Source organism: Oculina patagonica, chromosome 8, assembly GCF_052425735.1.
Source record: "Oculina patagonica isolate OP01 chromosome 8, crgOcupat, whole genome shotgun sequence".
NCBI lineage: Eukaryota > Metazoa > Cnidaria > Anthozoa > Scleractinia > Oculinidae > Oculina > Oculina patagonica.
The window spans coordinates 4051374-4064805 of record NC_135765.1 but is presented as its reverse complement, the minus strand read 5'-3'; the positions used below and the strand labels follow the sequence as shown (position 1 = coordinate 4064805).

Genomic DNA, 13432 nt, shown 5'->3' with positions numbered 1-13432 from the left:
TGAGTTCAGTGAGAAGGGTAGAATTAGAAAGTACTTCATTTATGTAGCGCCATTCCACGAGTCTTAAGGTGTTTTACAAAGAAAAGCTGAAATTAAGTTGATACTTCAAACATCTGGCCATCGAAAGCAAAAAAATGTTTTTTCAGGGTTTCCGGTTTGGTTAACTTCCGGGGATGATTTTTAGACTTCCTGGTGGTTTTCTATTGTTCTGTGAATGACCAATAGAAAAAGAGAAATACATTTCAGTTTCCCAGAGTGTGTCCCAGCGACCCTACCGCTGACCAACCACTGATGGACCGAAGAGCCGGGGGACACTCTGGGCTTGAGATTGGTCAAAAGTTCGAGGCGGTGAAGACCGGATGTGACGTCAACTTTTGCGTTTGACCGCTGTGAAGGGTGCAGCTTAATTATCCGCGGGTGCAGCTAATCTGCGGGTGTTTCTTTGAGGGTTTTTCTCTGATTTTTCCAAAGTACCGGTATTGTAAAGTAACAGTGGACGAAGAGCAACTTTGTGGATATGCCTCTGCAAAAATGTCCTACTTAGCTATATATTTTATTATTTATTTATTCCTTTTTATATAAACAAAGCAAACAGAAACTTGTTGAACCCTACAAGATTAAATCAAAACATTTCATCACAGGCATAGGGAAATTTTTGCACTGATATGCTGGCTGTGAATCACGTCAGCCATAGATGTCATTTCAATCAACTTTATTAAAGGGGGAAACGACAAACAGTAACAGTACATATGTCATTTGCATGACATGTGTACTGCCTTTCATAACTGATTATCAAATTCCTATTATATAATTTCTGAGTTTTGTAAAAGCCTTACAGTAGTAAAGAAACCTGATCACCATTCGTAGTCATGTGAAACACTGGACAAACACCTCCTCTCACTCCATGCCAGATGTCTGACTCTTCGGTGCGTTGACTGTAGATCATAAGAGTGCCAGCATCACAGTCCAGATACATTTCAATAATGTCATTGCTCGCACAGTCAGTAATCATGCTTCGATATTGCAATTGATTGGATGACGAAGGAAACTCGTGGAATTTTGAATTCCACACCCACCAGTTTGCTTTGGCCAGTGCACCAGTGTTGATGATGCCAAAACTAAAACCGTCTGAAGTATTGCCTAATAATTTTGCTTTCCATAAATGTTTGCCAGCGTTAAAACTAGCAGAGCCGACAACATACAGCTGTCTGTCAAGATTATGAAGCTGTGATGTAGTACCAAGAGGCAAAACACCTGGACTTGAAGCAGATTGGCCAGCAGCAATTGTAGTTTGGCCAAACAAGGTTAGCTGTGGTGGACTAACTAAACCTTGGCTTACTGATGTTGGCCGAACCTGTGGTGGATCAACTGAACTTCTAACAGATTGGCCAAACAACGGTTGTTGTCCAGTACCAACTGCACTTGAAGCAGATTGGCCAATAAATGTAGGCTGGCCTAACAATGGTTGTTGTGGTGGAGTAAATAAACCTTGGCTTACTGATGTTGGCTGTACCTGTGGTGGATCAACTGAACTTCTAACAGATTGGCCAAACAACGGTTGTTGTCCAGTACCAACTGCACTTGAAGCAGATTGGCCAATAAATGTAGGCTGGCCTAACAATGGTTGTTGTGGTGGAGTAAATAAACCTTGGCCAACTGATGTTGGCTGTACTAGTGGTGGATCAACTGAACTTCTAACAGATTGGCCAAACATTGATTGCTTTCCTGGACCAACTGCACTTGAAGCAGATTGGCCAAGCACCGGTGGTTTAAGTGGAACATCAAATGAATTTGCGGCAGGTCGGTTAAACTGTGATTGGCCATGTGATGGTAAATAACATGAACTTGAAGCAGACTTGCCAAATGGTGGGTCAACAAAAACAGAACTTGAAGTAGATTGGCCAAACACATCTGATTCAACACTTTTCCTTACAACTGGCCTTAGGCTAGTAAGACGTACACCTCCAGAAAGTGAGCTCTTAAACTTAACTGAATGCACTGCAGCATTAGGTTGGGAGTTTCCTAATGTACTAATGCTAATGTACTGAGCTACTAGCTTTCCTTCATATAGCTGAATCTGTCCTTCACTGTTTCCTGAAGAACTTTTCATGAGATTCCATTTCTCGACAAACCAAGTAAAAGGACTTCCCTGCACAGCTTGACCCATCACATATACATGCAATTCAAACCAGCCCTCTTGGCGTGGAGTGTACAAAAAAGTGTAGGTGCCATCCCCACAGTCTCTCACATTAAGAACTGCAGTTTCTTTATCGTCACCACATGTACAACCGGCTACAAACAGATCACCTCCTTCCGTTCGTTTTTGTCCATTCCGCCCCTTGGCAATGATGGTGAATTCAATTGGCTGTCCACAAAGTGTATTGTACATTACACCCTCTGATCCATGTCCCATGGTTATCGTCGATGCGCCAGCATGTGTCACCACATCAGTAATGGCACCAAAAGTTGCAATGTCTTGTTTCAGTTGGTCGTTACCTTTAAACTTAACAACATCATCAGCGCATGGTTCTAGCTGCCATTCAGCTGCATTCAATTCTTGTAATCTAGTGGACATTTGCTTACGCATGTTTAAAATCTCAATTTCACTTCCATTTTTAAAAGCTTTTTCTGTGAATTCAACACTACTTTGTACAATTCCTAAGGCTGTTGCCAGTTCATCATGCTGGACATTTAGAACTTTCAGTTTAGTTTTCCCAAGTTCTGCTACTTGATTAATCAACTCAACACAACGTGTATTAAGGCTAGCTGTCAAGTCATTAAAACATTTTATGACATCCTGCACTGTCTGTCCCACATTATATTGACTGCTTATCTTCATCTCTGAAATAGTAACAAGAGAATTCTGAAGCGCAGACACTTTTGTTTTAGTTTTTGAAAGGGTTTCCATTACAATGTCTTTTTCCTTTGCAAAGGCATCCTTCACAAAAGTGTACTTGTGATCACGATGCTTGACAATTGTGCAATCTCGACATATAGCTTCATCACATGTCTCACAAAATAGTTTGAGTGTCTCTCCTTCATGCTCTTGGCAAAATGATGGGCGAACAACAGCTATGGGTCCCTCTACTCTGGCTTCTTCAAGAGTCATAAGCCGATGAGTTTTTGTGCTCCGTCCTCGTTTATGTCCAGCACTGCAAAACTCACAAAGAAAATGGCAGCAAATGGTACATCTGTTGACAGCAGGATCACCACTGTCACAGTTGTCACACTCAACATTACTTCGTTCTGAATGAAGAGAAACCATGGATAATAAATTGTTGAGGAAGAAATTGACCTGCAGTGAATCAACTTGTCCCTGAGGGATCTGTGTGCAATAAAAAGGGTACATCGTATTATACTTTGCATAATAAATTCCAGACACTTGCAAATGACTCCACTAACTTTATTATAACAATTATTATGATGGGAGAAAATTAGCATATCTGAGATCCACTCGCGCACAAGACAGCTCAGCATATGACAACAGTGCTGTCGTGTCTTAATCGTCTACGCATGAGAAAAACAACACAGGAAAGGAACGGAACCATGGAGTAATTAATATTCTTTTATTGATTTATTCAATTCCTCATTTATTGTTGTCTCCCTGCAGGTTGACCACACAGCTGTATCCATAAATAGAGTGAAAAGTACTATTTAGCAGTCTTAACCCCCCCCCCCCTCCCCCCAACAAAACCCATCAATCCACAAGCACGCTTTACATGTTGTTATTATCATTGTTTATTACTTCTCAAATCAAGATTGCAGTTGACAGTCAATACCCTAAGATGTGAAATTTTAATCGGTTTACGTCCTCGATTCAGGAATTCTAAATGGGAAACGGGGCATTGGGGGGGGGGGGGGAGAATTGCGGTCACATCGTTCCAAGGTTACTTCGTTCCAAGTCACATCGTTCCAACTTTTGGTCAGATCGCTCCAAAAAAAAGTCACTTCGTTCCAACTAAAAGTTACTTCGTTTCAACTAATAGTTACTTCGTTCCTTCGAAAAGTCAGAACGTTATATTAATTTCATAAAGAGAATGTTTATAAGAAAACATTATCGAAAACATTACTACTCGATGTTGGTCATTTCTTTCATTTTATTTGGTGGCTCCTAAGGCCATCCCAATAAAATGTTTCGTTTCCCATCGCCCGACCGACCCATTTTTTTCGAAAAGTAAAAAAAAAAAAAAAATCCAGATTCACTAGATCACTAGTCCAAGAAGCAAGGACTTCAATTTACAAGCATACAGTTGGTATGATATGATGTCTGTCTTTAATAGACATCGATACTACGTTATTTAAAGACTGTTTAGACATTTGATAAGGAATAACGAACAAAAAGACCACGTTTTCGAGTTGACTTTGTAATCAGGCTTTCTCACCTAGCAGCCCAGCCTTTGCTGGAACCCAGAATCCTTCAAGTGCTCATTCTTTTTTTTTTTTTTTTTGCCCGACCGACCGACCCACCATCACAAGAGACGGGGCGATGGGAAACGAAACATTTTATTGGGATGGCCTAAAGGAGCCGTTTTGTTTGTTTGTTTGTGTGTTTATTAACATCTACTTTTCTTGACTTGGATCGTCTTTTATATCTAACTTTTTATTTTGGAACGATCGAATCTTTCGATGGAACGAAGTAACTTTTAGTTGGAACGAAGTAACTTTTTTTTGGAACGATCTGACCGAAAGTTGGAACGATGTGACTTGGAACGAAGTAACCTTGGAACGATGTGACCGGATACCAGGGGGAGGGAAAAGAGGGTATACATACTGTTCACAGATTCACAGCATTTTAACAAACTAACCTCAACACTAGCCCGGCAAGATGGACAATTTATCTTCCACGCCAATCCATGCTTAGTTAGCAATCCTTCCAGACATTTTTTACAGAAGGAGTGAAGACATGGCAGAACTTTAGGTTCCTTGTACTGTTCCAAACAAACCGCGCATTCTAACTCCTTTGCCAAGTTTTTTGCCAAAGATGAAGCTTTAGCCATCATTTACACGTTCCTTTTGCTTTTGAAAACACAAAGAGAATCGACTATGCAACCTACAAATACGCTTAAAGCGAAAGGTGTCTATCAAACTTGTTCAATACAATGAAAATAACACCTTTCGTCAACTGCGATTGTGATTCACGGAAAGCCTGATTCCTAGAATTGAAGTCACGTGATCGCATTTGGCACACGCACGCATAAAAAAGAGAAGTAGAGGGGTGGGGGCGATTATTAGGACGCGACAAGGTTCACCTGCACAGGTATGTTCCCTGAGCAATAGCATTTTCCAGTTTTTGGAGACGTTTCTGGGTTTGTTTGTCGAAGAACAACAAAAGGGGCAGCTCTGATATAAACTTGTGTGTGGTCACTGGCATCTAGCTAAAACTAACAAATGTTAAAAACATGAAACAGGACCGTTCATTTTTTATGAGGAGGGGGGGTGGCTTTAAAGGGGGGTCGCCAAAATATATGGTCTGTAAGGGGGGGTCACTGAAAATAATTGTAATTTTAAGTGTTGTAATGAGGGCTTCTGTAATAGTAAAAAATCTTGCCAGAATGCCCAAAATAACATTCTTGGGGTTCTGAAAATTTAAAAATTTTCCCAGGAGAGCATGCCCCAGGACCCCCCTACTTTGTTATGTACCTTAACGCCATTAACTCAACCCAACAGATTATTGGTTACAGATGCAATCAACCCATACTAACAGGCAGCATACACAATAAACAGTTGAGGTGTGACGAGTAGAAAATGACCCCCCATATAAATTTATTTGATATTTCCGGTTCCAGCGAGCCAGGTGTTCCATATTTGGTGACCATGCGGTTATCACGAGACATTGAAATCTTTGTAAAGCGAAGAGAAATGGGAGTTGAAATAAACCACGAACGAGTCAAGAGTTTTCTAAGTTCTTTATTCGTTTTGCTGCACTTTGGAACCGATAAACACCAAGTTTACCGGCGTAACAGAGGCAATGTCAGCTATTTAAGGGATGTGGTTTTTGTACATTGATACATTCTTTAGACACAAGGCTTATAATAGATTTTACTGTCGATTGCATCTACCTGTGAACGCACGCGCTAAAAACATGTTTTCAAATGACGTCAAACGTCAGCGTTTTAGGTGTCAAACTTTGAAGTTTAGCAGACCGAAACGCGAACTTTTGCACTCAAAATACTCACCATAAGCACTGAGAACGGGCGAAACTTTACACTAAAATGATTCAAGTGAACCTGTGTATGCATATCGACACAGATTAGCATCAGTTTCTCAGAAGAAGTTTCTATATCTAATCTTTCCGCCATTTGGAAACCGCAATGTGTTGAACTTTCGTCGCGAAAGTTGCCGTTACGGTCTGCTAAACTTCAAATTTTGACACCTGAAATGCTGACGTTTGACATCATTTGAAAACATGTTTTTGGCGCGTGCGTTCACAGGTAGATGCAATCGACAGCAATTTCACTTTGTTTTTGTTTTTTTTGGGGGGGGGGTCATTGAAAAACATTTGGATTGCGAAGGGGAGGGGGGGCAGGTAAACATTTATGATGAAGAATGAGGGCCATTATATATAACAGTGACTATCTATCCCGAGTGACTGCATGGAATTTATTTGTTCAAGGGTAATGCAGGAAGCACACTGAATGCCACACTAAATTGAGGAATGGCTCTTGTTCCACCACGATCCTCCGCCATTTTGTTTTTCATGCCTGCGCGCACCCTCAGAACAGAACACAACGTCCATGGCCAGGGATTGACCCCTTCGATCTTTCTTTTGGCATATTTTCTTGAATGAATAGACAGCCACATTGAATAATCAATTAACCAACAATGTACATGTAGTACTGTTACCAGTAGTAAGAAGTGCAGATTAATTAAAAATAAATTGTATAATAAAAAATGAGGTGTTCAATAAAAGTAAAATGGCCCAGCTCACAAGGAGTCTCTCGTAGCTCAGTTGGTTAGAGAGCCCAACCGGTATCTGGGAGGCCATGGGTTCAATTCCCTTCGGGGACTCAGAATTTTTCTTTGTCCCGCCAATGTCCCATGCTCGAGTCATGTTGAACACCTCATCTTCATTATTTATTACCAAGCTTAAAATTTACCATCTTTATTATTTACTACAAATTGTATGTTGACATTTTTAGTCTCAAACTTTCAAAGAAACCTGATGTCCATCTGTGGTCATCTCAAATACTGGACACACTCCCTTTGTTACCCCGCCCCAGGTGTCTGATTGTTTGGTACGTTGATTATACATCATAAGTGTCCCATTATCACAGTCCAGGTACATTTCAATGATGTCATTGCTTGCACAGTTGGTGATGCTGCTCTTTTGGACATTTGATGATAAAGACAGATGCTTGCTGTTTGAATTCCACACCCACCGGTTTCCTGATGTCTTCAGGGAGACTGTACCATCTGATGCCTTGCTTGTTGCAATGACCCCAAAACTAAAACCCTTGGAGACATTGCCTAATAGCTTGGCCTTCCAGAAACATCTGTTACCACTGAAAGAAACAGAACCCACAACATACACTGACTGTCTGTTAGTTCTTCTGGCCTGTGAATCCCATTGAGACACACGGCATGGTTTATAGGGGTTCCCATATGGCTCTGCAAGAAACGGTGATTGATTTCGAAATGAAGCATTACGAGATCCAGAAGTATTAGTACGAGTGTCCTTATAGATGTACCTGGCTGTCAGGTTTTCTTCAGATAGTTGTACTTGGCCCTCACTGTTTTCTGTAGGAATGCTCACCAGATTCCAATTCCTAACAAACCAAGTAAAAGGACTTCCCTGCACATGATCACCCATCACCAACACTGACAATTTAAATTGGCCTGTTTGGTTCGGAGTGTGGCAGAAAATGTATGTACCATTTCCACAATCGTGCACCTTTAATGGTTGCATATTAACGTCATCATGGCTGAATATTGCTACAAATACATCACCTCCTTCTGTCCGTTTCCTACCATTCCGTTCTTTAGCAGTAATTGTGAATTCAACTGACTGTCCACACAGTGTCCTGTACATTACATCCTCTGATCCATGTCCCATAGTTACGGTTGAAGTACCAGCATGAGTGACCACATTAGTAATGACACCAAATGTTGCAATGTCTTGTTCCAATTGGTCATCAACTTTGAACTTCATGGCATCATCAGCACATAGTTCTAGCTGCCACTGAGTTGAGTTCAATTCTTGTAACCTGCTGGACATTTGCTTGTGCATGTTCAAAAACTCAACTTCACTACCAGTTTCAAAAGCCCTTTCTGTAAATTCCACACCGCTTTGTACACTCCTTAAAGCTGTTTCTAATTCTTCTTGCTGGACATCTAAAGACTGTAATTTAGCTTCTTTAAGTTCTTCTACCCATTGAATCAATTCTCCCCAGCGAATATTTAGATCTTTTGTTAGTTCTTCTAAATAGAAAGTGATGTCTTCCACGGTCTGTTCTGCATGAGAGTTGACACTTTTTTTCATTTCTGAAACACTATCTAATGCCTTCTTAAGTGAGGATGCTCTTGTTTTTGTCTCTGACAGAATTTTTGACACACTTGCTTTCCCCTTTAAAAAAGCTTCTTTGACAAAGTTGTATTTGTGCTCGCGATGCTTAACAATTGTACAGTCTCTGCAAATGGCTTCATCGCATGTCTCGCAAAATAATTTCAGCATCTCTCCTTCATGCTCTTTGCAAAAGGATGGGCGTACAACAGCTTGAGGACCCTCTTCTTTGGCTTCTTCAACAGACATCAGATGATGAGTTTTTGTGCTGCGTCCTCGTTTATGTCCAGCAGTGCAAAACTCACAGAGGAAGTGACAGCAAGTGGTACATCTGTTGACAGCAGGATCACCACTGTCACAGTTATCGCACTCAACATTACTTCGTTCTGAATGAAGAGAAACCATGGATAATAAATTGTTGAGGAAGAAATTGACTGGCAGCGAATCAACTTGCCCTTGAGGAATCTGTGGGCAAAAAAAAAGATACAAAACTGCTTATCATATTTTGCATGATAAATACCAGACATGTTTAATGAAAAAATAATAATTGCAAAGGATATGATCTCCCACAACACTCACAGAGAAACCAAAGTTAACCAGCCAGCACAAGAAGTTGGCTTTGTCTCACTTTTGATTGGAATCAAAAATAAGACAAAGTATGACAATTATCTTTGACACAGATGTCACAGGTAAGCAAGTCCTTTGGTTTCACCTTTGACAGGGATTTGATGCACACTGAAGTTTTAACACATTTGACTTGAATCAAAGTACTTTTGCTGCATACCTTTGACATGCGTCAATGTCACATTTCACTGTACCTTTGTCACACCTTTGATAAAATAATGTCAAAGGCAAACTACTTAAACAAAAATCAAAGATGCCTTTGCTGCAATCAAAAGTATTTTACTCTCAAAGTGCCTCTCTCCAACCAGGAGTATTAATGGGCACCGGCAAATTGTTGCCCAGGGCAACCTGTCAACATGTTGGGGAGTAACCTGCGATGAACTAGCATCCCATATCAGTGTTCTCCCTAGTTATTTAAGGCCAGGCGGGCCGCCTAGCTTAATTCACAGTAAAATTGTTGCCGCCTGGCTTTAAAAATTGAAGACTGAATCCAACGTAACCTTAATTTGAAATCTGGAACTGGGAATTCCTATCCATAAGCAAATAAGAAATCACTACTGACTGGTGTTTTTTTACTGAGTTTGCTCACCATTACTACGATTACAAAAGTGATTTATCCTCACATTAATATGTTCTGCCATCTTTATAGACCTTTGTTTTCAAATAAAAGTATGTAGATATATGTTCAGAACTGTGATGCATTCGTTTTGTTGGATAACAGCTGGCTTTATCAAATTGTCGCAGGAACACAACGGCACTTTAAGGTGTTGTACGCGGGAAACTAAACGAAATTCCAGCGTTCCTGGAAGAATGGTGAACTCAGTCGACTTGGGTTGTAATGTTTGGAACAGAAACAAAAAGCTTCTTAAAGCCTGACGCAAAGTAAATAAGTTCATTTCTTAATCTGGAAAAGAGACAAAAAAGCGACAGTAACGTGGGGAACAAGTTCCACAAGTCAGGTTTCGACATTTGAAAATCACAGTCAGAATACCCCCTGGCCTTCCCAAAAGCCTAGGGAGAACACTGCATATAAAGGAAGTAGCAATACTCCTAGCCACATGCTACAGAATTCCTAGTTAAACGCCAGGAGTTATGAGCCACTTGTGCAATTTGAATTTACAGCAGAAAAGTCAAAATTCTTGACATTGAAAAGGTGATTATCTGTCACTAAAAACAGCTTTATAATAAAATCCATTTGGGAGGCACATACAGCTGTACCCATACAAAGTAGAATTTAAAGCATTCTTTCAACACCCCACTCCCCCCCCCCCCCGCCTTCCCCACCCTGACAAAACCCATCAATCCACGAGCAGGGTTTACATGTTGTTTGTACCATTGTTTAGTACTTATCAAGATTATTGCAGTTGATGGGCAATACCCTAAGTCCTAAGATGACAAAATTCAATCAGTTCACTTCCTCAAAAAGAAAAAGAAAAAAAAGGAAAAGGTGACAATGGACGGGGGAGGAATAAGAGGGTGTGCAAACTGTTTACAGATTGACAGCATTTTAACAAACCAACCTCAACACTTATCCGGCAAGATGGACAATTTATCTTCCACGCCAGTCCTTGCTTGGTTAGCAGTCCTTCCAGACATTTTTTACAGAAGGAATGAAGACAAGGCAGAACTTTAGGTTCCTTGTACTGCTCCAAACAAACCGCGCATTGGGCTATTGCATTTAATATCCGCACCCCCCCTGTTGAGGACAGGTCTTTTCAGGCCTTTCATTCTTACCCCCAAAGAAATCCGTTAAAAACGTCTAAAATGCCTTTTACCCCAATGAAATTCTTTGAAAATGTGCTAAACCCTCACGAATTCCATTAGAAACACGTTCTCACTCCTAAGAATTCCATAACTTTTCACCCATTCCCCCTGAAGAAATCCCTTATATTTTTGTCTTACCCCTAAGGCCGTCCCCTTTTTTTTCTCTGTTTACCGTCGAAGGCGTTTCCTAATTTTGGGTCGGTCGGTCGGATCAAAAAAAAAAAAACTTAAAAAAAAAATCAGGAGCAAGCTGAAACTAAGAGCCTGGAAACAACGAAACGTGGTCTCAAAATCAACATGGCGGCAATGGAGAAAGAAAAGATCGATGTAGTGGTTAAACTCAGCCGAGAAAAGCGAAAACAGATGAACCACCAACACTCTTTTGCGATCTGCAAGCATCCACGACTTTCCAACAACCGCTGGAATAGCAATTTTTTCTAATATCACAATTTTTTTTTTTTGGAAAACCCCAAAATTTGGGTCGGTCGGACGACGGTAAACGGAGAAAAAAAGGGGACGGCCTAAGGAAATCCACGGATTTTTGCCCTTACCCCCAAAGAATTCCACTGTTCCTCAACAGGTCGGGAGCAAAAATTTTATGCAATAGCCCATTCTAACTCCTTCGTCAAGTCCTCCGCTAAAGATGAAGCTTTAGCCATCGTTTAGATGTTTCTTTTGTCTTTGAAAACAGAAAGTAATCGACTAATCTCACCTCGAAGTGAACAGAGTTTTAAAAACTTGATCGCTACGCGCGAAGACAACACCTACAGTCGACTCCGATTCACAGAAAGCGTGATTTCTTGGAATTGCAGTCACGTGAGAAATGTATTTTTGGCACGCATGCAAAAAGATCGGGGAGGGTTGGGGGCGATTATGGCCGCAAGTTTACTTGTGCTAGCCCAGTTTCTGGCTTTGTCGAAGAAAAACAACGGCGACAACTTGGAACTTGTGTGTGTTCACTGGCATCTAGCTAAAGAAGCTTAATATTTAGACAGTACTGAAATGAGGAAGGGGGAAAAAGTACGCAATGAAGGAACGCAATGCGTGCATAGAACTATTCACCTGTAGCTCCACCTTCCATTGCCAGCCAATGGTGCTAAACATTTATAATTTTGTACATCACATTGCATATAGAAATATTGATATTACACACATGTATCACTGACAGAATAACAATACAATACAAGTAATAAACCTTTATTTTGGTCATTTATTCGTACCTATTTTTGGGACCAGCTCTCTTACTTTAGTTCTACTTTACTGCGGACAATTGCAACTTACTGCCTCCTTTTAATAACACTCAAACTCTAAGTTCAAACCCAGCTAACTTTTGTGTTTTTACTACATCAATCACATTGATAGCAATCATTAAGCCTTGAAATAAGAAACAAAATAAAGTGATATTTTTTAAATAATTAATTCCACTTATCACAACCTGTGGAAGTGAACTTTTGTTTCCTAATCTTGAGGTTCCCTAACATGATTCAAAGCAGTGAAAAATGCAACCGTTGATAGCAACAGTTATGTCTTAGGAGTCATGAATTGGTGATAAGATTTAAATAATTGCTACAGTTCTCTTGCTAGCTAGGATTTTCAGCACTCTGAAGACAAGGCAGACACACTTACATAAAATTTTACAAATTTTAGGTTACTGTAATTTTTTTCCTTTGTGGCAGCTTTATATCCGCCAAGGAAAATACTATAAAGGATCTGGATACTTCCCTCTCCAACTAATTGAAAGGTTCAATGGAAAAAGGGCGGTAGCGGTTTTTGGCTAAAATTGAACATTTTCCACCAAACCTTTCAAATGCCCCAACCTAAGGGCAGAATTTGTCTAGCCTAAGAAAATCTCTTCCCAGCCCTATCCACTCAAGAGTTAACCTGAGATTCAACCTCCAAGATTTCATACTGACAAAATGTAGTTTTACACAGCTGATTTGTTATTTGTGTGTATATTTAAATTAAAAACAAAGAAATATTCTACCCATCAATCGAAAGACAAGAACAAATAATATAAATTTCTGAGGTCCTTTAATATATATCTACCTTGTTTTTATTTTGAATACTTATTTTCAAATAAAATTTTACAAAAGAATAGATTTGGAGATTTTCTACCAGAAGTGAAAGAGTTAATAAACCAACCTTAATTTATCATGCAAAGGGCTCAACACTGAAAGGAGGAAGGGGATGTCATGAATATGCTTGCTACACCCTTTCTTCCCAACTTTCAGGCGTAAAATTATTGTAGAAATGTGACTAAAACATTACTGGAACTAGCAAAAAATAAATTCCTAATTGGTTTTCTGTATTATTTTTTATTATAACTGGAAATAGCAAAAACTGGTTTCGTAATTGGTTTTCTGTATTATTTTTATCTATATTTGTTAAGTTTTATATACAGCTGTTAACTATCAGATTCCACTGGTGAGGTGTGAAGCTCACAGTGTATTTAGGTACTTGTTAACTTGTAAATCATAAAAACAGAAGGGAGAATCAACCTGGCAATCTAAATTAAATTTATGGAGTATTTTTCTTCCTCATTCC

The 13432-nt window shown here is 39.8% G+C and overlaps 2 protein-coding genes across 4 annotated transcripts in view; both read right to left on the bottom strand.

Annotated features, from left to right (window-relative positions):
* Positions 1-13432, bottom strand: part of LOC144663400 (E3 ubiquitin-protein ligase TRIM45-like) — a 173183-nt gene that overhangs the window by 33867 nt on the left and 125884 nt on the right. The gene's annotated exons all lie outside the window — the stretch shown is intronic.
* Positions 819-11770, bottom strand: LOC144662176 (E3 ubiquitin-protein ligase TRIM45-like). Of its 3 annotated transcripts, none has more exons than XM_078522930.1 (3): positions 11502-11770; positions 10645-10790; positions 819-3325 (listed from the first exon to the last, which is right to left on the bottom strand). In XM_078522930.1, exons 1-3 carry the CDS (start codon positions 11545-11547, stop codon positions 833-835), a joined length of 2685 nt encoding a protein of 894 aa, XP_078379056.1. In that variant the 5' UTR covers positions 11548-11770; the 3' UTR covers positions 819-832. The 3 variants fall into 3 exon arrangements, with proteins under 3 accessions (XP_078379056.1, XP_078379055.1, XP_078379057.1); XM_078522931.1 differs by lacking the exon at positions 819-3325 and adding an exon at positions 6948-8965 and having other exon boundaries at positions 11502-11757; XM_078522929.1 differs by lacking the exons at positions 10645-10790; positions 11502-11770 and adding an exon at positions 4806-5134.